The 22,129-nt window shown below is 40.0% G+C and overlaps 1 protein-coding gene across 12 annotated transcripts in view; it reads right to left on the reverse strand.

Annotated features, from left to right (window-relative positions):
- WNK1 (WNK lysine deficient protein kinase 1) overlaps window positions 1-22,129 on the reverse strand; it is a 97,599-nt gene that overhangs the window by 53,854 nt on the left and 21,616 nt on the right. For all 12 annotated transcript variants that reach the window (XM_054281934.1, XM_054281932.1, XM_054281928.1 and 9 more), the window contains exons 2-4: window positions 12,233-12,405; window positions 8,278-8,498; window positions 6,097-6,254 (exon numbers count right to left, since the gene is read on the reverse strand). In XM_054281934.1, the coding sequence (XP_054137909.1) occupies window positions 6,097-6,254; window positions 8,278-8,498; window positions 12,233-12,405 (552 nt within the window). The remainder of the gene's footprint in view (window positions 1-6,096; window positions 6,255-8,277; window positions 8,499-12,232; window positions 12,406-22,129) is intronic.

Here is a 22,129-nt window from a genome sequence, read left to right on the forward strand (position 1 = left end):
TGCTTGGTTGAAGGTTTGTAGCCTTTCAATACCTGCTTTCACAGAAGATCACCTTCTCTGTTGCAGGGTTTCCTCCCCTACTTTTCCACTGATTTTTTTCCACTAGAAAAGTTGATAGGAAAGATCTCCGTATCTATTTAAACCAGGTCAAGAAACCAAGTCATGTAAGGTAAAGAAAACAATTTTATTCATGCCTAAAAAATGCTAGATATTGCTTCCAGGAAATAGAAGAAGAAATTAATCACCACTCATTAAGTACTGCAAGCAAAATTAATTATATGTCTAAAGGTTTAGTACTTTTTATTTGCTACTTAAGATCCCTCAGGAAGAAGAAGAAAATAACAGCTGGAATACTTTGTCCACTGCACCTCTAGTGAAAATGAAGCAATTGACTGGTCTAGACAGTTATGACACCTAACTTTTAGGACACTAAAGAAAAGATTCATTTTACCTCAACTGACCAAACTACAGCACTTTGTAGCTGCCTTGTTTCCAGCAAAGAGAATGACCTTCACCCGAACCAGTGAATTCCAGTTCCCACCAGTTAGGGAGATTAAGGAGTTTTAAACCAGTTAGACACTGCCTGGTCAGGTTACTCATTATGTGCCTTGTTCCCTTAGGCCCTTTTTTAAGCTCTGGAGAACAGAGAAGAAAAATGTTGTGCCTGCTGTGGGACATTTTAGTACTGAACAACCTTTTTTTTTAAAACTTAAAAAATGCAAACTGCTTTTTTTCCCCCCCTTCTCATCTTAAGGCCAGCTCAGACAACAGACATTTGTTTAGAGAGAACAGACTGGACTTCTGGTGAAAGAATGAACAAATACAAAACTTCACTTTGTCAAAGTAAGCATGGAGAAAATCAACTACAGAGCACAAGTTCATCAGGAAAATTTAAAAGGTAAGTTTATATGATGGGAGGGGGGAGAAAGAACAAGGGGGTTTTCTGCTCATACTCAAAGATGATTAGTAGATTTGAAACTGAGAATGGTTTTATTAACTTTTTTGCAATGAACATATTTGGATTTTTATGTTAGTGGTATATATGCAAGAAGGAGAAAAATCTCCGTAATCAACATAATAATTGTCTTTTTACTAGTCCTGGGACTAGTCAATCCCCTAGCAAATTTAAGCCTTGGGACATCCAAGTATTAGAGATCCAGATTTTGAGGCAACAGCTTGGGTTTCCACAGTCTCACCGAGGCTGAAGCAAAGCAGCTGCAGTCACTGCAGTTAGTTATGCCTTCACTGCACTGATGCCCAAACAGACTAAATTAAGAAATCATACTTAAGATATTTGTTCTATAAATATCTCTTTTTCCATTTAAATGCACGTGTAGTCCATTTTAAGTATCTCCTCTGACAAAGTGTTTAATTGCACTATGCATGGAACAGGTCAAAGAAAATATATCAGTCTCCTGAGAAGAACAAAGTCAGATAGGGAAACACTCCTGAATTTTACCAAGCTCTTACACTTTCTTTTGTTTTTTTATGTAAGCAAGTATATAAAATTATCACATATCTTGATTACATTTTGCATTGTAACTGTCTGCATTACTTGGATACAGAGCAGAATTGCAAAAAATAAAAAACATTAAAAAAAAAAAAACAAACAGAAAAGCAAAACTACAAAAAAAGGGGGATCCACTCCCTAATCTAGTAGCATTCCACACAGAGAGCTGAGCTTGCATGAGAGGGCAGAGGAGAAAAAATGACAAAGGAGAGGAAATCAGTACTTTAACTATAGTACAGCCTGTTATCAATTCATTGCAGAGTTAGATTTTTTCTTTTCTGAGGCCAACCAGGCATCAGCAAGTGCTCACTGGATGCATCCAGTCCCAGCTCAGGAGACAACTGCTTAAACCTCAGAGATTTCCCCATCCCACAGGAAGGTAAAAATCCAAAGAGCTGCAATTCTTTAAGCACCGACTACAAATTTATTTGGAACCATTTCCAAAGAACAGCAGAGGACGGCTTCAATAAAGAAAACGGGGTTTTGAGACAAAATTGCAACACTATGATTTAATGAAAACAAAGATAAAGGCTAGATTCCTTTATGCCTGAGTGACAAGCCAAGCAGATGTCTTTCCTTTCTAAAGAAACTGCTAGTGAAAGGGTCTGGACTGAATATGCCAAAGGGTGCAAGTACAAATAGAGGTTAATATTCTGTATTAAACTGCTGATTTCCTTATCAGAATGGTGAAACAAAGTTTGGCATAACACCTTGAGCCCTACAAATTCTGCACAGTTTTGGTTTCTAAGCCAGGTACATATCCAGGTTACTCTGTTAAAAGAATTCTTCTAGATAAAGTAATCCAGAATAACAATTTAATTGCACTTGTGTTTCTTGGGCCAGAGAAAATTCAAGAACTTTATCCTAGGACTGTTTTAAGGAATTACAGGAACTTCCCAGGGAGAGAATGTAGACAGTATAAATGAGCGTCTCAGGAACAGCAGGCTTATGCAGCAATGCTATTGTCTAAGATGTGAAGCAACAATTTCTGCCTGGGCCAAAAAATGTCTCATCTGTGAGAGGAACTTCAGCCTTTGGATCCAAATTCTAGATCTGTGCTTGCCAAGGTATATAATTTAACAAAAAACTGCTTCCAGCCATGAGGAAAGACAGGACTGAGTACTCTGAGCAGGACTGCAAAGCTGCAGTATCTGGGCATCAGCTAGAGCCATCCTTATCACAAAAGGTGTCAGGTCAAAACGCAACACAGCTGAAAGTCCCCTAAAAAAGAGACCAATGCACAGCAAAATGGGAGAAAAGAACATAAGCTGGTATTACCAAGAGGTTCTGAGAGGACACCCTGGGCATTAAGAGATCTTTTGCAGGATTCTGTCCTAAGCAATAGCAAGGATTTGAGATAATGGAGCAACTTTGCTTTTTACTAAGCCTAATAGTTCCTGCAAAGAGGGTGAGGGAAATTAATTAATTTAAATACATATGGCCTGCAGTGAGTGGCTGCACATTTTGATCTTATTGCCTTTGGAGTTTCAGTGGTTTTTAAGCTCCAACATGGTATGACCTTTCATGACTTTCATAGCAGACCATTCCTATTGTCCTTCATTCTGCTCTCTGTATGCACCTAGATAAAACAATCCCTTCAGTTTAGGGCACAGCAGGACTGTAGCTGCTACCTCAAAACACCCCTAAACATATCCAGGGAGGGAGCAATGAGGGGGTTGAAATGGAGATGCTAAACATCTTCCACAAAGCACACCCACCTTCCAACATGCACTAGAAGAGATGTGTTGGTAAGCATTGCTCAAGTCACTTTGGCAGGAGGGAGTTTTCTGCCTCCACTCTGTTACTGACAATTCACACACTGCCCTTTCAAGCACTGAATTTGGTAAATGGTTCATCCCACAACTGCACACATGGTCTAAAATTCTAAAATCTCTAAAATCTTCTAAATCTAAAACTACCTGGCTCTTCTTCACATTGGTTCACAGAGCTTTCATGGAGTGGTAAAAAGAAGGCCAGGAGTATTTAATTTCACCTTCATAACATAGATCTCTTTCCACATTATAGAACACCAATCCTCCATTATCAGCTAAGACAGGATTGTGCTTTATTTCCAGGTAACATTGTCTTGCCTTCATTGAAAGCTTTCCTTAAAAATTCTTCACATTTTGTTTCTTGTTGGTTTTGTTTTGAACAAACTGCTTTGCAACCACACTGAAATGAACAACCCCAAAACTACCAAAGCACACAAATATGCATTTCACTTTCTTTACCTTCCTGTCCTTTGCTTCTGAAATAAAACAAGATTTGCTGGATTTCATATCAAAGTGTATCTTAAGAGCTCTCAAGAAGCAAATTAAATAGTTGGGGAAAAAAAAAAAATCAACCAATAAACTCGATTTGTGAGCCATCAGCAGAGGAGAAGAGAAGCTGGTGTTGGACAGACCAAAAAATTGCCAGTGTTTCTCATCCACTGAGAATTTCCACTGTCAGCCAGTAACAATGGGGAGAAAGGAGCACCACACACAACAAACAAGTGGTAAGTGGAACCTGGTAAGTCTCTAGGTAACTTTTGCTGCTGCAAGTCCCTACAAAGCTTTCCAGTTATGTACTTCAAAGAGCAGGGAATTTACAAGCCTGAGGTTGTCTCAACAGCTGATTCTCAGCAACATCCCAGTTCCTAGCAGTGTCCTTGGGGAACAAGCAGGACAGTGACATTAGCTAGATTAGGACAGTTACATTTGCCATGTCCATGCAAATTTTGCTGCTTTGACTCTGTCCAAGATACATCCATAAGCACAGCAAAAGGCACCACTGAGACTGTTCTAGTGAGATACATAGCTTTCTCTCATTGATCCCAACTGCTTCCAGGACAGATTGTGCTGTAAACCAGACTTTAGTCTAGTTCTTAAAGTCTATTTAGAAAATTACAGGTAAGTTTGCCAACGCACACACAAAAAACTAAACCAAAAAACCCCAACTCTGTATGTATATAAATGAATATAAAAAGTTATTCTAGCATCTGTGCAAAACACTGAAGTGACCACTTATGCCTTTTTTCCTCCTTCTTCTGTGCCCCTCCAATATTTCCCTGAAAAAAAGGGATAGTCTTATTTCACCAAGTCTCTCTTCAGAATTCATTGCTTCTGACATGAAGACTCTTCTCCAACTCTTAAGTTAGGAATTATATCTGCCTTTTGCAGTGTGAGGCATCAGGAATAAGAGAGTGTTTTATTTTTTCAAAGCTAGGCAAGTTGTTTATTAAATCTGCAACTTCTCTGAGATAACATGCTCAAAAAAAATTAACAGGAACTCATTTGTTTATGGACAAAGAGATAAGTCTGGGTTTGGTTTTTTTTCTCCTTTGCACATATGCACAGGTATTCTGAGAAATCCAATATGAGTTTTCACTTCCCCAAGCAGCCACCTCACTATTCCTTCTGAATGCTCAGGTCACAAGGTTGAACATGTTTGTTTCACTGTACAGTCTTCACAACAGCTATCACAGATTAAATCTAGCCACACCATGCTGCACATTTCTAGCACTGCAGTTCTGCTTCCTGCACTCAGGCCTGCATGTTCCTCTCAGTCTGGTCAGATGGGCCAGCTCTAATCCCTTGATTGCCTTCTCAGCCTTATTCATCTTCTCCCACAATGCCTCCACCACTACACTAGCCCAGTACTTACCAGGGTGGAATAGCTTCCTGCTATTTATCAAGTGCTTCCACTTCATCATTATAAGAAGTGGCCCCCAAAACACAGGAGCTAAGGGCCACTCAGGATTCAATGAACTATTAAAATCACTCTAGGCAACTGGCAGGCAGCTAAGCCAGTGCTCAAATCTGTTATCCAGCTTTATTGCAGAGAACAAGGTTACCAGCACCTCTTCAAGACAGAGCTACTTTCATCATCCCCCAAGTGGCTTAGAAAATAATCTGTTATTATTCTAGTGCATTCATTCTCTCCAGTTTGGCTTGGGGGATGGTTTCTTCATTTTTTTTTCTTATATACTGACAGAAGAGTATGAACTCGAGACAGAACTGATTCATACTATCTTCCCTAACAAACCTCTGACATGTACCACTGGGACTTGATCTCCATCTACTGTATGCAAAGGCTCAGATTGGGCAGGGCCCACTCAGTTAGTAGAGCCTCAGGTGTTAAATAACCAGGTGGCTTTTGCTAAATGCTGCTCCCAATTTTTGAAAGATCCCCCACTCAATGCTTTCAAGATGTTTTTTAGCAGTCCATTGTACCTCTCCACTTTGCCTGCAGCTGGTACATGGTAGGGGATATGGTACACCCACTCAATGCCATGTTCCCTAGCTCAGGTGTTGATCAGGTTCCTGACATGAGTCCCATTGCCTGACTCCATCCTCTCAGGGGTACCATGCCTCTTTTCAAGGCCCAGGATGGTGCTACCCTGGTAGAAACAATTTTATCTCCATTCACATATTTTCCAAGCTTCTGACAGACGGTCAATGAGTTCAACCACGCTGTAACTTTGCACTCATCCCAAAATAACCTCTTTTCAGGCTTTTTTCCCCACACAGCACTGGTGCTACCCAGCTGTAGTCCTTTGCTGCTAGCAGCAGCAGCTTTAGGCTCAGCAGAGAGGAGGGACTTACACTGGTGACTCGCCGGTAGATCTGCGCGGCATTTTGGCACTCGGAATAGGGATATTCAGACGTGGCCATCTCTAGCATACACATCCCAAAAGCATAAACATCAACGGACTCATCATATTTCTCCTCATACATCTCGGGGGCCATGAACTCTGGGGTACCTTAAATTAAAAGAACGATTCAGACTCTAAATGTCTCAAAGCGAGCAGAGGCTGCTGCTGGCGTTACTCACCGCAGGGGCAAGCTGGGCAAACCTGTGAGACAAGAGAAAGTGGAGGCAAAAAGAAGAGGGAGGAAACCCTTAGTGACTCTGTTGCACCAATGTACTTTGTGAGTCTTCCATTGCAAGGCCTTTATGGAATAACAATGGCACGTGAGACATGATGCATTTCCCTGTTTAGGCATGTTAGTTGATATAAATATCAGAACAGACTGGATTAGCCTGAAATCAAACAGGAGGGGAGGGGATAAGAAGAGGGAAAAACTGTAGACTAGCCATAGGCTGCAAACCAAATACTAAGGAGAGTTAAGGCACTTACCTTGTCTCCCTGTAAGGAAAGAGCACATTAAACCTTGTTTCATAAATTACCTGACTGCCCTCTGCTGCAAAAGAAGTAGTACTGGTAAGAGCCCACAGCTAGTCTCTGACCTGGTGCTCTCCATCTACTTGCTCAAGTAGAATGGTTCAGGTAAGGCCTTGCAATGAAAAGCTCTGTTGTTACAAATAAAAATCTCCGTGAAAAGAGGACAAGAGGTAATTTTCTGCAAAGGCCACTCACCAGAGCCCTTTTCTTCATATACTTACCTTCCCACCTGCAGTATATTTATAGGCCTACTGCAGATACAGGCATTAGTGAGGGACATCCTACAGTCAAAAATACTCAGAAATACAGAGAGATTGAGTTACAGGCATAGAGCGTGAGATTCAACAAGTCCCATTTAAATAGTGTGCAGAAAATTATTGCCCAGTGAAGCTTCACAGATCCCCTCTGCAAACAAAGGGACTGCATTGTATGATCAGATCAGATTTACTTCAAGCCAGAGATGCAAGTTTGCTTTTTGTAAATTTAAACACAGAATTATTTCCTGCAGACACCAGATGCCAGAAAATTTACAATCATTCTACAGCCCATTGCTTGTTTGCACCAGGCTAAACCAAAAAAAATGTAATTGCAGTCATTTATCCAAAGGCTAATCATTAACAAATAACTATGTAACAGATGGTAATTTTCCAGTGATAAATTTGAAGATATGACAAATATGCTTAAGAAATTATGGTTTTTAACACCATTCTTTTCTTCCCTATTAATATTTTGACCTGGTTAAGAAGCAGGAAATATTTCAGTGACAGCTTGCAAGAAAATTTACAGGTATATGCCATTGATCCCAGCTAGGAATCTGGCACAGGACTGTTGAGTAATCTGAATTTTAGCAAGCTCTAAATACTGAGAGCGAAAGAAACTTTATTCCCTGCAGTCTACTGACCCAACTGTAAAAACAAAGCTGATAAAACCAATTCTTTCCAGAATTCACAAGAAAGATTACACCACTTCCACCAAACCAATTTCTGAAAGAGTTATGAATGGATACACAGGGACAGAGCCAGAATAAAGCATTATTTCCCAATGCACCCTCCTAACTCACACAAATCCACATTGTACAGACTCCCTGAGTAAGGTGTTATTCCACAGTCTGTGTTATTATTTACACATAATATTGACTTTCTTTGGTATTCCTCAATTTCTGATAAATAAACCCCTGGTAACAATGAAAAAAAATTTTGGCAATATGAACTAATGCTACACTAAATATCAAAATGTTGTTTGGTCACCAAAATGCATTTGTACATTTCTTAAAGCAGCATCACATCAAAGGTAAGATTTTTATATAGTGAAGAGTGGTTTTATCAGCAATGTTGCACTAGATTGTTGGGCAGGACAAGAACTCTATATTCTAAATTAGCTAATGTTATAAATATATAAATAACAAAAGGACAACCAAAATGTCAATATGTCTTGGCATTAGGAACACAGAATGACCTCAGCAAGCAAGAGACAAAGCCTACATATTTTCAGGCTTTGACCAGGTACCTTTGTAAGTGTGTTTTTTAGGAAAGTTCTTAAAACACTCAAGTCTCCAAAGAGGTAGACTGGCTCAGCAGCCTCCAAAACAGGAGAGGCTTACCTATCACACTTTTGGCAAAAGAAGCTCGTTTCAGGGTTGCCAGACCAAGGTCTCCAATCTTGACTGATCCAGTGGGGCCAGTAATGAAGATGTTGTCACATTTTAAGTCTCTATGAATGATGGGAGGAGTACGTGTGTGCAGGAATTGTAAGCCTTTCAGTATCTGACGGCACCAGCTTCTTAGCACTTTAATTTTCATCACTTTAAATCTTTTCAAATACCTAATGAAAAAAAGTAACAATAGGTTAAACAGATTCTGCTAACAAACAGTAGATTAAATGGTACCATTTGCTGTTTGGAAGCAAAGAAACAGTAATTAAAGACATTCATAAATTTAAGCTTCTATTTTAAAATCTACCTGAGCATTTCATTACTTCAGAGGAGCTAAAGATGATTCCCCTCTACAAAACCTATCCCCTTACTTCTAGCCAGCAGACTATAATGATGAAACAAAAATGTGAAAGCTTGGTGTACATAGCTGATAACACATCTACAGACAGCTGGATTGCTAAATTTCAAGGCACTGCTTCAATGACAAATAACTCAAGGCTCATTAATTACAGTTCTTCACCTACTTAACTTCTCCAACACTTACAACCTTTACCTTGATTAATTATAACTAGATGGGAAGGTGGGTCACTAGATCCAAAATGTTAATAACCAACAAAGTACAGAGCTGTGGAAAACTGCAAGAGCTCTGAAATCAAATCATTTGTCCCTCATTTACAAGAGTAATCAAGCACTCTGTTCAAGGTTTCCACATTACATTTTACATCTGCTTCAAATTTACCTGTGGAGTTAGCAAGATAATTAGAAATTCTTAGAGATCCCCTCCCTGGTGCAGGACAGGGTTTGATCACCTGAATCCAACTGGTACTATGGACAGATGGAGACAGGGCAGACAAATCTTTAAAAAGGCTCTGTCAAATAACTGAGGTGGAAGAGTTCATACATAAGTCTGTATTCCTTTTGCAGGTAGAATGCAATCCAAACTTAACTGTTCTATCTTTGCTACTCCTTGAAACCCCATGTAGGAAGAGTCAAATTTCATACCAAAAATATTTTTCAATAAGCATGAAAGACTAACATCTTATTCTGTTACTTAACTTCAGCAGATTAGAGATGCCACAAGGTGAATAACCTCTGACAGTTTTCAAGTGCTTTCCAGCAGGGTTTTCTCTCAACCTCTATTTGGGTAACGCAATTTGAAGTGCAGAGCTATTTTGTTCCTTCTGAAAAAGTACAGGCCAGACTGCATGTAGAGAAAGGACCTAGCATGTTCTGTAGAGCAAGGACTTTATTCTTGTTTGGTCAGAGTCTCAGATAAAGATCAGTTTCACACTACACAAAGACTGCTAGTAAATTCTGTGACCAGCATGGAGTCTAGCCACTGCAATCTTAAAACTAAAAGCAAGTTGTGTTCAATTATTCCATGGCAGTGGTCAGTCTCTTCTGCAGATTCACTTAACTAGGAGATACAGTCCCGATGAAATCACTTCAATCAGCTCCAACACAGAAATGCAGTGTATTCATCCCTTTTACTTTAATTTCTCCAGTTCAAGACAAGATCTGGAAAATCAAGTTGCTAGCAATGATCCTGCTATGAAAATAAATCTGTAAAAGCAATTGGGTCAGTTCCAGAGGAAATCAGGTGTCAGAATGTAAAGGAAAGCAGGGAAAAAGCCAAGCCAAGGAAGGAGACAAACTGAAGGAGGTTCTGAATCGCATCAGCGACCACTTGAATTCCTGCTATTGACACAACCCTCATTCATCTCTCTTGAGCCTGTTCCAAAGATCACATGGTAGGGGCACTTCAGTTCAGCATCTGGAATCCCTAATTACATTCTTGGTTACAAATATGCTAGTCCACTGCCAGCTTTTCGCTGTTAAAGGACCTGGATCCAGCCATCACCCAACATTGTGCAGTGTGGCTGTCACTGTTCCATAACGTTAAGTGAATTAAGTCACATGTCCCTTTGTGCAGAAAACAATTTAAAAATGGAAGCACATACAAATACACAAAAATAGACAAGCCTTCTAGGCAGTATGTTTTCACTTTTCCTACTATCATAGAAGAACTTGGGCTTGAAGAGACCTTGGGAGATTTCCAGTCTAAGTTTCTGTAATTACAATTACACAGAGTTGAAGGAGCTATAGGAATACTTACTAAAATAAAACATGAGAAAATCTCCTTTAAGACACCACCATATTTGTATTCTGTTCACTTTTTTACATCAAGTGACAAGAATGTCTGTGTCCCAAGTACCAAAAGAAGAAAGCATCACTTTTATCAAATGCAGGTAATGCAAACATTGAAAAAAGATATGGAAGTAATATGTCAAATATATGCAAACACAAGTGTACAGTGTAAATCTAGGGAAAATGCCACAAGCACATGAAGTACTTAATTAAGGCACACCTGAAATCTCCCATACAGTTCACCTGTCAAGTCTCAAGCAAAGTGGACTAGAATAAACTAAATCCCAGTTATATACACAGCTATACAAGAGTAGAGAAAAACCCTAGCCAGAACTCTAAAGTTTAAAGGATTTTCAATTAAAGAGCTTATTACTTTTCTCTGGATTAAATAAAAAACTTTCTTATTTCAAGATACAAAATAATCCTACAGACAGAAAATCTGGGGTATTTCTTCCTACCAACAGCCTACATTATAATTGTCTATTATTATTTCTTCATCTTTGTTATGATACCATGTAAACCAATCCAAATATTAAAATCTGTGAGAAGGATAAAGGAGTAAAAAAGGGAGAAAAAAATTTGGCACTACGCATTTACCAGAAAATTAGGTAAACTTTATTTAAAGGCACCAGTACAGAGGTGCAAAACCATTAACTTATTACTTGTCTGAAAACAGCACATTAAGCAGCAGATCTATTATTTTACCTGAAATACCTTCAGCAACCTGAGAAATGTCTCCACTGAACACACACCTAAAGAATGTTGTTGCATCCTTAGCCATCCAGTACTATTTCAAGAGACAAACACTTCCCTGTAACTGCAGCCCAGACTCCCAGAGAGCCATTTTTCTTCCTAAGAATGTCCATTTGTAGCTATCAATAAGCATGGTAAAAAACACAAGACATTCACAGGCTATTTGAGCCAAAGGCAAACTGTTTCCAGCTCCTGCAGCCTGTTTACACATGTAGGGTGTGAACGCCTCTCCAAGAGTGAAATGGGCACTGAACAAAGTGAGGGATGCAGAGCCCCTTTATTGCAGAGCTGGCAGCTTTACCCCAGCAGAGGGATGGTGGCTGGAGCTCAGAACCCCTTTATTGCAGAGCTGGCAGCTTTATCCCAGCAGAGGGATGGTGGCTGGAGCTCAGGACAGGCTCCACCGGGGCAGAGAGCAGAGCCCCACGAGCCCCATGCACCACTAGAGGCCCTCGCAGCAGCCCCAGCCCCAGCACTCTGCTTTTAACTTGGCCTTCAGCACACCACGAGGTGCACTCGGCTGCCTCACAGGTCCAAACTGCAGGATTTTTATCTGAAGCTTCAGCAAGTTTCAGATAAACCAATAGGTGGTGAATTTTTTCTTTTTTACATGTTATTTGTATTGTCGTAACAGCCAAAACCTCCCCAAAGAGGTGACTTAATTTGAGCTTTGAACTTTAAGAACTAGCTCATCCTAAATGGAAAGCAGCTGGAGAAAAAAAAAAGAAATTCTGAGAAGTGAAAATTGAGTATTGCCTTCCTTAGCTCTTAAAATCCAAAAATCTTGTGCACGTGTTTAATGGGACATCACAAGCTTGCTAACTTAAAAGATGTTCTACCATGGCCTGCAATGCTAGTAATGCTCCTCTTAAACAAGAATGTTCCTACAGTAGGTTATCCTGCAGCAGAAGGGCTCTGTTCTCATCTAAATATCACCTACTTCTAGTGCTCTAGTGCTGTGCTAATGAAACTGAAACGCTGTGACTTGTCTGAATTTACTTACGTTTTTAATGTTCCAGACGTCATGAGTTCTGTCACAAGAACAATACACTTTTTTCCTTTGACTGTAGACTCCCAGGAATCATAGAACCTGACAATATTGGGGTGCTGAAGCCCTTTCAGCATCCCAGCTTCCTCTTTGAATCTCTGTCGCTCTGACTTGGACAGCTTCCGATCCTAACGAGAAAGAAAAGGTGCATCAGAAAGTTTTGCTTGATTTTCTTATTGAGAGGCAGCAACTTGAAAACAGTTAGGTACACACAAGAATCACATGTCTTAAATGCCATTTGGTTTGCAATTACCTTTAGATATTCTGTTTTGAACACATTCTATTACAGTCTTTTTATAATATGTTGCTCTTTATAATTCTATTGCTCTCAGGGTTAAGAACTGCACGTCTGCAAATTAACTCCTCTTTCTGCTTTCTCTTGCTTTACTACTCTTTATAATAAATTTAGCTGTTGCCTGACTTGAGGTGGAAAGGGGATATAATGTGTTGAACACTTCAGTGTTTGAGAATGAAATCAGATCATTTAACCCCTCTCATGTTGTACATAACAATAACTTTTCATTATTCCTAGATGTCTGCTCAGACCACTGGTTAACAGATGGGATTAGCCACCCATAGAGGGGGTTAAGCATCAAACCTCTGTTAACATCCAGTATGTTCCTGTAGCTGTACACCATCAAGTGAATGAATTGGATTTTCTTTGATTAAATGCAGAACCTCATGATTGAGCAAGTTTCCTGAAATCTCACGTCAACAAAACCAAAAAGTTACTCTTGTAACTCCCAGTAGAGACAGAAAGCAATCTTTTGGCCGGAGGCAGAACACAAAACAGCATTCCTGGACTGTTGTGCTGCAGCTGGCTGGCAGCTAGCACCAGGACTTGGAGCAGCCATTACCTGAATGAGCAGCACATCTCAAAGAGAAGATGTCTCCTTGTACCATGCAGTGTTCTCAGTTTACCAAGGCATGACCATTGCACTGCTCACACCAGACTGACTGACTGGCACAAACTGGGTCCATATGCAGTTAGCATTAAAAAACCCAAATATTTCAGGATATACTTATAGCCAAGAATTTCAGAAGCATTGTTTTTAAGTTATTTAGCAATAACTGAAGACCTGTTTGTCAGATCTGAGTAATAATTTTAAGTCACTTGATTTCACATTGTCTTTTCCATTAAAAGGAGGCAGTAAAAACACACAGGATTTACTTATACTCCCATTGTGCTCCAGACAGTAATTCCTCTTCCTTTGTTTACAGGTCATATGTTTTCTCAATATAATTCAGCCATGTAATATCTAAACCATCCTACATTCACTAAGACCATCAACTTCTTCTAAAAGGTTCACAGAGTATCTTCAGGCATAAACAAACCTCTTTTTCAGATGAAGCTCCAATTTTCAGAAGTATCCAATTTCCCTGGGTAAAAGTCTGAAAACAGGTTTGAAATCACCTCAGGGATCAGTTTCCTATTGGTGCCTAGAGTGTTACTCACCCTTACAATTCTTAGGAAAATGCAAAATCCTTATGTATGACTAATTTAATCTACAGATATCAAAATTCATTCAATCCTACAACTACTTCGCTCTGCAGAAATCAGCATTACCACCTCTTCCCATTCTTTCATAAGCATATTTGCACAAGTTTTGATGTAACATTTGAAGGAACATTCCACCAACAATTGAGCATCCATGTCTGTTGAGGTGTTGCAGGAGCTTTTATATGTAATCAGTATTGTCATATGAGGTGCCTTACCCCTCTAATAGCCTTCCTTTCACTATAATGAACAAGGCAGCACAAGTTCTGTTGCAAATCTCGATTCTAACAAATTCAAACTGCTGAGACAGAAAAGCAGAGAGCTGCAAGAGGTACAGCTGACCACACACACATGCACCAGTGCTTCAAACAACACAATCACAATATCATTTTTCTCACAGGAAAATAAAGCAGTATTCTCAGCCTCTACTCTTGACCTTCATAATTCACTTTTCTAAGCCACTGTACTTTGCTGTAAATTCAGCTACTGTGTATGGTCATTATACAAAGAAGGCTGCAATAATTACTTTTCTATCACTTTTAAATAGTCAATATGAAAACCTGCATTCATTTTTGCCAAAACTCAAGATTTTTGATACACATTTGGATTACATTTCCTTTATTGTGGGCATACTAACAAGTTATCTACCACAAACACTGTTAACCAGTTTTAGACCTACATTTAATATCAAGTCAAGGCTATTTCATTTCAGTCTCATTTTAACCCACGTAACCCAATCTCCCTTCAGGGCTTTATTCAGTTCTCCCTGCCCCTATACTACTGTCCCCAAATAGAAACTACCAAGTGCTAACCACCCTTATCAATGAACAGACTCCTAAGAGGCATGCACTCATATTTGGACTCATTTCTCTCTCTGCTCACATCCATGGCAGCATCATGTTCCTGCAAACACAGCTGTGACGTCCAGCACAGACACTCAACACTTCAGCGCTGCCATTAAAACCCCACCAAGACCATGCAATAGCCTAAGTAAAACAACACTGCTTTGAAAGTCTCAGTGCCCCAGTGATCTGGGACAAGTCTGGACAAAGCACAGGCCAAAAACTTTCACCCAGGAACACAGCTATGTTTTTGCAACCAAGGAAACCCTGCACCCTTCAGTACATAACTGCAGCAGCAAAAAGGAACATTAAACAGAGCTGGAAGAAAAAGACACAGAGGCCACTTGTTCCCTAAGCCCAGCAGTGCATACTACCTTTTACTGCCCTCATTTCCTTGGACACACAACCCACACCCTCATCTGTAACAGGTTTTTATATTCTTCTCCTGAAGGAACACTAATGCTAGGTTACAGAACACTGCCAATATACTTTAAAAGAACCCACAACCCAAACACTGAGGAAAATACTGAGTCTCCTGTACAATTATACCAACAAAGTCTGTATACACAATGACTGGTTTTAGCTGTACAAATTACATTCTAATGCAACTTGCAAACAGTTGGCTTGCAGGCCAACATACAATTTAAAATGACAAGTCCATTTTCAAAACCTGAGTAATTAAAAATATTAGACAGCAAAATCTCCCAGGCTGCATAGACACAGACTAAAATAGAGCCTATCCCAAATGCATGTTGGCATCCTTTGAGCTATTAGCATGGGCAAAAGTGACAACTTCACCTCATGCCTGTTCTTGTACAAAAAATGCAACTTAGGCAGCTGCAGCTACTAAAATATTGAAATAAGCAAGTAAAATAGAGCACTGTATGTAATTTGGGAGACTGAGCTGTTACCAGCCATGTTAGGTATAAATAGCTCAGGAGAAGCAGGGGAATGAGAGTATCTTGGCATCACATGGAATCCAGAAAGTAGCTGTACAGCATACTGGGGCAGAGAGAAAGAAGCCATCATCACTCAGTGAGAATTTAAGAGAGTGTTTTGCCAGACTTTGGGAAGGGAACAGTTTCCACCATCCTCAGTTATAACTGCATACTCCAGAAGACTCAAGCCCAGATGTGTTTTCCCACCAAGGCAGCTCCTGGGGGCAGCACTCAGGATCCATCGTGGCCCCTGAGCAGGAGCCTGCAGAACTGCAGGACCCTCAGCTGGATCTCCACTTCTAAAGATGTAATGAAATCTGTGGCCTATCACCCCAAACATGCCCTCCTTTTGCTGAAATTATTCTAAGTGTGAATCAGACAAGCAGATTTATCCCCTGCAGCCTCTTTCCTATAATACATGGTCTAAATATGTACATAGATGGATCATTTCCACACATATTTGTTGTTCTCATTTGAAAGCAAAAACACAAGTTGCACAGATTAACATTCCAGTTTCACCAAGTACAAGATCAGTTAGACAATTTTAATGTTTTTGATTTTTTTTTAATCAAACAGCCAAAAACTAAAAGTAGAAGGAGTCACAAGTAGCTTTCCATAAGCCTAGGAAACTTAAACAATTTTATAAAGAAGCCAGCACTTTAGGACAGTTAGTAATATACAGCTTGATATCCTATCCTTCAAGGACCAAATCATTTTGGAATTCCCACTAATCAAATTTAAAAATGGACATAGTCTCTCCTTTCTTGTTCTTTTTTTACCATAAGCAACCTGAGGCAGACAAGACAAAGTCCTAAATCTAGAAGTTAGCAAATCGCATTCTTGTAGTAGCTCAGCTGGCACATGCTGAGCAGATATAGCCCAAAAATTTTTAAAAATATACAAAGCTGTCAAACTATAGCAGAGCTTGCTTTCTAAAATGGATTTAACTACCTTATAAAATAGACAGCATTGTTCCTCCTAAACTGATAGCTTCCCTGGAGGACCTAAGTGTCACATCCCAATCACTGGGCTGCCCTTTGAACAAACTGAAACAGATGCATCAAGCCTACTCTGTTCATTTCATTCATTCCTTTCCACCTACATTAAATTGTTTTGACAAGCCAGGACACACAGCAAGGCGTCCCAGCACGTGATTTGTGGTTCTGCAGTGCCAGGGGCCTGAAAGGAGACGAGCAGCAAATGAAACGATTGTTCAGCTCAGAGAATTCAATAAGCTTGTTCTTGGCTGTTTCCACTTACCCAAGTCCTTCCCATCAGGTTTGTTTTGGTCAGGAAAGAGCTATCAGAGGTGTTTACATTTTTCAATGTAAAACAGCGATCTTGGGCATTCATGATAAACCAGGTACAGGTTTACTCTTCAACTTATTTCTTTAATGTACAGCAGCATGAATTACATGCAGCATTGCTACTACCCTCTTTCTACCCCTGTACCTACATGCTTTATGTAAATAAAAAACAAACCAACCCAAAACAACTCCTTTCCCCTCCTAAGATTAGCTATTCTACCAAGCCAGTAAGCAAAAAATGCCTATAGTCCTGTGGTGGTGTGCTTCAGCAAAGACTTACTATCTACTCAGCATCCTTAATAAGGAAAAAAATACATTTCTGGCACCTCAATTAATCCTAAATTTCAACTATGGGATTCACACAGTCACTAAGCCTATGGAGTAATTTCCCATGTGTTTTCCTTTAGATCTGTCCACAGACAGATAGAGTTCTGAGTTCTGTGCTGTTCACATGAGGACAAGAAATCCCACATCTGCAGAGCACATCCCAGTGCCCAGAGCAGTCACAGAGCCCAGCCCAGACAGCAGAGGCACAGGGGAGCCTCCTCACCCTGGCACTGCTCTCTGCTCACATCCCTTGAGGCTCTTCAGCCAGCCCAAACTCAAGCAAGGCTCCCACTGTTTTCACTGACACCAAAAGGCCTGAGCTGAAGTCCTGGACAATTCAGCTGGCATTAAACAGACACAGTTCTGCACTGGTGGCACAGTGCACCTCACCTTCACACACTACAGGACACCAAGCACGTGGCCACCAAGAGAAACACTCTACATGATAGGAACTACACCTGCCAACTCCTGCTATACATCCTCCAAGGTGATTTTCACATCCTTAACATGAAGGACAATTTACATCACTCAGGTGCTGGGGAACCTTCATGCACAGCAGAATAAACCAGACTCAGAAAACTTCCCATGATCTCCATCTACAAATAAGCAGACTCATAAGCAATATAAGTCAACTTTAAACTGTTTGGGTTTTGGTTTTCAAAAAAAAAAACCAAACTCAGCAGATGAGCTGTTACACAATTTAGAACTCTTCCATCTTCCACAAATATTAGGAAGATAAGCAGTAAATAGAGAAAAACTGGACATTTCACATACTACAGGTTTTACTAGGTTTCTGCATATTCTACCACTAGATCCAGAAATGATACACAGTGCAGGGACAGTTGTTTTGCAGGGAGGGTTAACTAGACTACAGCACCAGTATGTACTTTCCATCCAGACATGCAGTAGAAAAATTAGCAGCAATGAACTGTCTTCAAGTGATGTGATCTGTAAATGTACAGCCATGAGAGACTTCAAAGTGCTGCTGAATTATAGATAGTCTGAATCACAGGCAAGGTGAATTATCTATCTCTGCTGGGGTTACTGAGCAGCATTTTGTCAGGCATTCAAATGTCTGAAAATCTGAGTGAAGACACTGCAGCTCCCAGCCTATTATTTGGAGGAATTAGTAGCATACAGAACAGACAAATGTTCTTCTGTGTGCATTTCTGCAGCATATGAGAAAGGCTTTGCAAGCCTTTAAGCAAGGTTAATGAGGGGTCATCAGAGGAGAAGCTAGCAAGACTGTGTTCTGATATTCAGCACTGTTAATGGAACTGAGGCTTTGTGGGCTGCAGTGTTCTCATCCTGAAAAAATCTAGCAGTTAAGAGGAAAAAAGAGCACAGTAACCACTGAGCTAGATTAACAAAATATCAACAAAGAATCCACTGAGCTTAAAAATCACCCAGCATCACACAGTTGGTGCCTAGAAATGGAAGTCTCAGTGCACAAGCACTGCATCTACTTTTCTGCATCAACACATGAACCACTTAATACTTTCCAGCATTAAAGACTAGGTAGAGAGATAAAAGGGAGGGGACTGTTCAAAATGCATCCCTGCACAGCAACAGACAAAAAAAACTGATCAAAGATCTGCACAGATCCTTCCATCACTCTACTGTCTACAAACCACTGAACACAAAAAACTGGTTAAACAGAGATGAGCAGCTGCTGTTCCAAAAGTACATAACCAGGTTAAAAAACACCCCAGCCACTCCTCACAAGGCATAACCCACTGCCAGCTTTGCTGCTCTTCATGACATGCTCCAGCACCTCACTGCTCTTCTCTTGGTCAGAGGCACAGAACTTCCCAATCACCCTCCTGCTCTCCTTAGTTTAAAGAGGGAAGACAAAGCTTCTGAGAGGCGGCAAAATGCTATGCAAAGCCAAGTTAATGCTTATTGAAAGAATGATTTCACCTTGCTCCTTGGCAAGTCTCCACAAGAAGAATCGGTTTTATATAAGCTACAGACAATCTTCATGGAGGATGCAAATAACCTGAAGAAAGGTAACACTGAATGTAAAATATATAGCTAGCACAATAGAAGAGAATAGGCTTGAAACAGTTACACACTTTAAGGTTCCTGATTAAAGGATTTGCTGTAGGTTTCCTCTTACACAAGGTATTAAAAACACTTTAAGTTTCAGGAAAGTGCACAAGTAGTCAACCTAAGACATTGAGGGATTATTCCCATTGCTTGTCAGTTTCTTGGTGAAAAGCACCTGCTTTCTAAATTTTTCACCACTGGTTACGTGGAAGGCAAAGGAAAATGGGTAATTGATTTGATAATTCTCTTCTCTATGCTGGCATTTCAATGCACTACAATAGTAACTAAGTAGAAAATTCATTGGAAGATGAAGTAATTTGTTAAAAACCAAAAAATTACAAGTGCTTCTTGTCCTTTCCTTTAGAATTGCTGCAGTTAAGTGATACAGCAAATGCACACAACTTTACTTAAGCTGCTCAAATGTTAGAAATTATGAAACAAATTATACATAATCTGACAGATAACTGATGGTAGGAGGAGGGAAAGGAGGGAAATGAAACCCTAAATGATCAAACAAAAGGAGGACAGAAGTCTTCATCAGTCACCATTCAGTCTGAGTCAGTCAATTATACATATCCTGAAGGAACTTGTACTTCATCTTTGCCTCAACACTGAAGGGGAAATATCTGCAAACTCCAGCCCACATTTGTGACCAAAAGATTCCAGCACCACTCCCCATTTTATCCTGTGATTGTCTCAGTTTTGATGAAGCTGTGACTCACCACCACAGGCCAAGGGGGCAGAACACCAAGAATTCTGTTCCTCTGTGCTCACTTTCCTGCTTTTACATTTGCAGTAACCCCTGTGCCACCAGTAGCAGTAGCAGCATCTAAGACACCTGGTGGCAGTAATGTCATGGACTTTTAACCTCACATCCTCAGCAAGAGTCTCCTGGGAACAGAAAAGGATCAGAGCTGATGTCTCTGCCTGCTTGCACCGAGTTCTGGCATCGTTGCAAATACAATCTCCATCACAACCACAACAGCACAAAAACACTAACAGTAGATGAGAATGTTTCTTCTTTATATAAGGTCACCAGAGTCTTGCAAGTACACTTCCCAATAACAAAGTTGATCTTTGTTACAGTAGCAGTGTGGGAATTTTTATTTTCAGCAATGCCAAAGGTGACCACACACTGCTGGGATACTGCACTTGGTTGCCATTTGCAGGATTTGATGGAAGGCTCGTGGCCAGTGCTCACCAGGGACAGAGAGGTGCAAACACACAGCTTCCAAAAATTCAGCCAGTGTAGATTTTTAGGTTACTCCTAAAATTTTAAGAAGCATTCATAATTTGTACAAAGTCTCTATTGGATGATTGCTTTCCAGATCTCTGTTATGTGTGAATATACACATTAATACATACCTGTACTGCTCCTCTCCCAGTCTCTCACATCAGCAGTATCATCCTTAGGCAAAACAAGTTGGCTGAACTCAAACCTGAGCCAAATACCCCTTCCAAAAAAAAACAATGACTGAACTGTACATCATCTAATCAGAGTACATTAAATACCATACTCTTATTTTACCAAATCAATTACATATTTTCCTTTGCTTGCCACAAAATCAGAAAGAAAAAAAATTAAACAGCAGATATGAAACCTAAAGCTTAGACATGACCTCTTCTGGAATGTTCCAGGTCCTCAAGAATCTGGACTAAGAATGGCAAGCAACTGTTTAGGCTTCAGTCATTTCTATTCTAGGGTTGCTCTAGGCAGCATTTGTGTTTCCTTACGTAGAAGTCTTGAGGGAAAAAAAAAAAGATGGCTAAAAGATTAATTCAATTTATCCATTCTGAGAGGCTGAACATTAAGGGACAGTAATAAAAAGGCTGGGCTATACAAAAATAATCAGTAAAAGAACAGAGAGCTCATCTGTTTATTTTGAATTTTAAATTGTTATTTGATCCATGGGAGATAAATGGATAAGTTTGCTTTCTGATAGCAGTTCTCAACAAGGCTTATGTTTATTACATACAGCTTATTAGAGAACTGAAGTGTTGGCTGAACTGAATCCTTGATGAGCTATTAACCAGCTGGACCATCAAGTCACTTGGCTCAGATGCCTCATTAAAAGTTTTAAAGTGTGTGTCAGCTCACATTTTGCACTGAACTGATGGTTTTATCAGTGAGAAGTAAGGTACATCAAATCACCTCAGTTTTATTTTACTATGAAAACCCAGTTCTCCACTCAGGGGTGACAATCCTTCAGGAAAAAAAGCCTTCTCCACAGTTTATTCTGATGACCTCACAGATTTATTAATTCAATGCATTAGAAGTGCAATTGTAGGGGTTTTTTTATGTATTTCTGTATGGCTCAGAGTCCTTTTATGAGTAGCTCCATGTCTAAAACATTAGGGTAAACCCTTCACTGCTTCGATTTAGAAAATCAAATATATATTACAATTTTTCATCTCATATTCTTCACAAAGCTAATGGCAAACAGGAGAAGGTAGCTACTGCCACTTTTCAGCAAGCTGGAAAGTTGCATCAATATGCTGGCTGGAAAACACACAGGAGTCTCAAGATGACTGCAAGGATTCCCTGATAATGAGCACCCTAAGGGTTCAGAAGAACTAGCAATGCTCTGGTGCCTCTGAGCAGCTCCCTTGCAAAAATCTCAGCATACAGCCCAGAGACAAGTATCAGCTCAGCCTTCCCTGGCTCCACACTCCTCCAGCTGTAAACCAAACTCTCATCAGCCTACAGTACACAGTGGCTTTAACACTGCTATACACACAGTGTTTGCAGCTTGGTTACCCTACAACAGTTACTCTTCCCAGCTTCCCTCCTTTTCCTGCAAACACATCCAAAAAAGTACTTTATTTAATTTACAAAACTGTGGATTACTATCAGTTATGACAGGATGACATATGAAGTGTAGGCCAAGTAC

This window comes from Melozone crissalis, unplaced genomic scaffold, assembly GCF_028551555.1.
Source record: "Melozone crissalis strain CALT ecotype California unplaced genomic scaffold, PUWL_Pcris_2 ptg000033l_1, whole genome shotgun sequence".
Taxonomy (NCBI): Eukaryota; Metazoa; Chordata; class Aves; order Passeriformes; family Passerellidae; genus Melozone; species Melozone crissalis.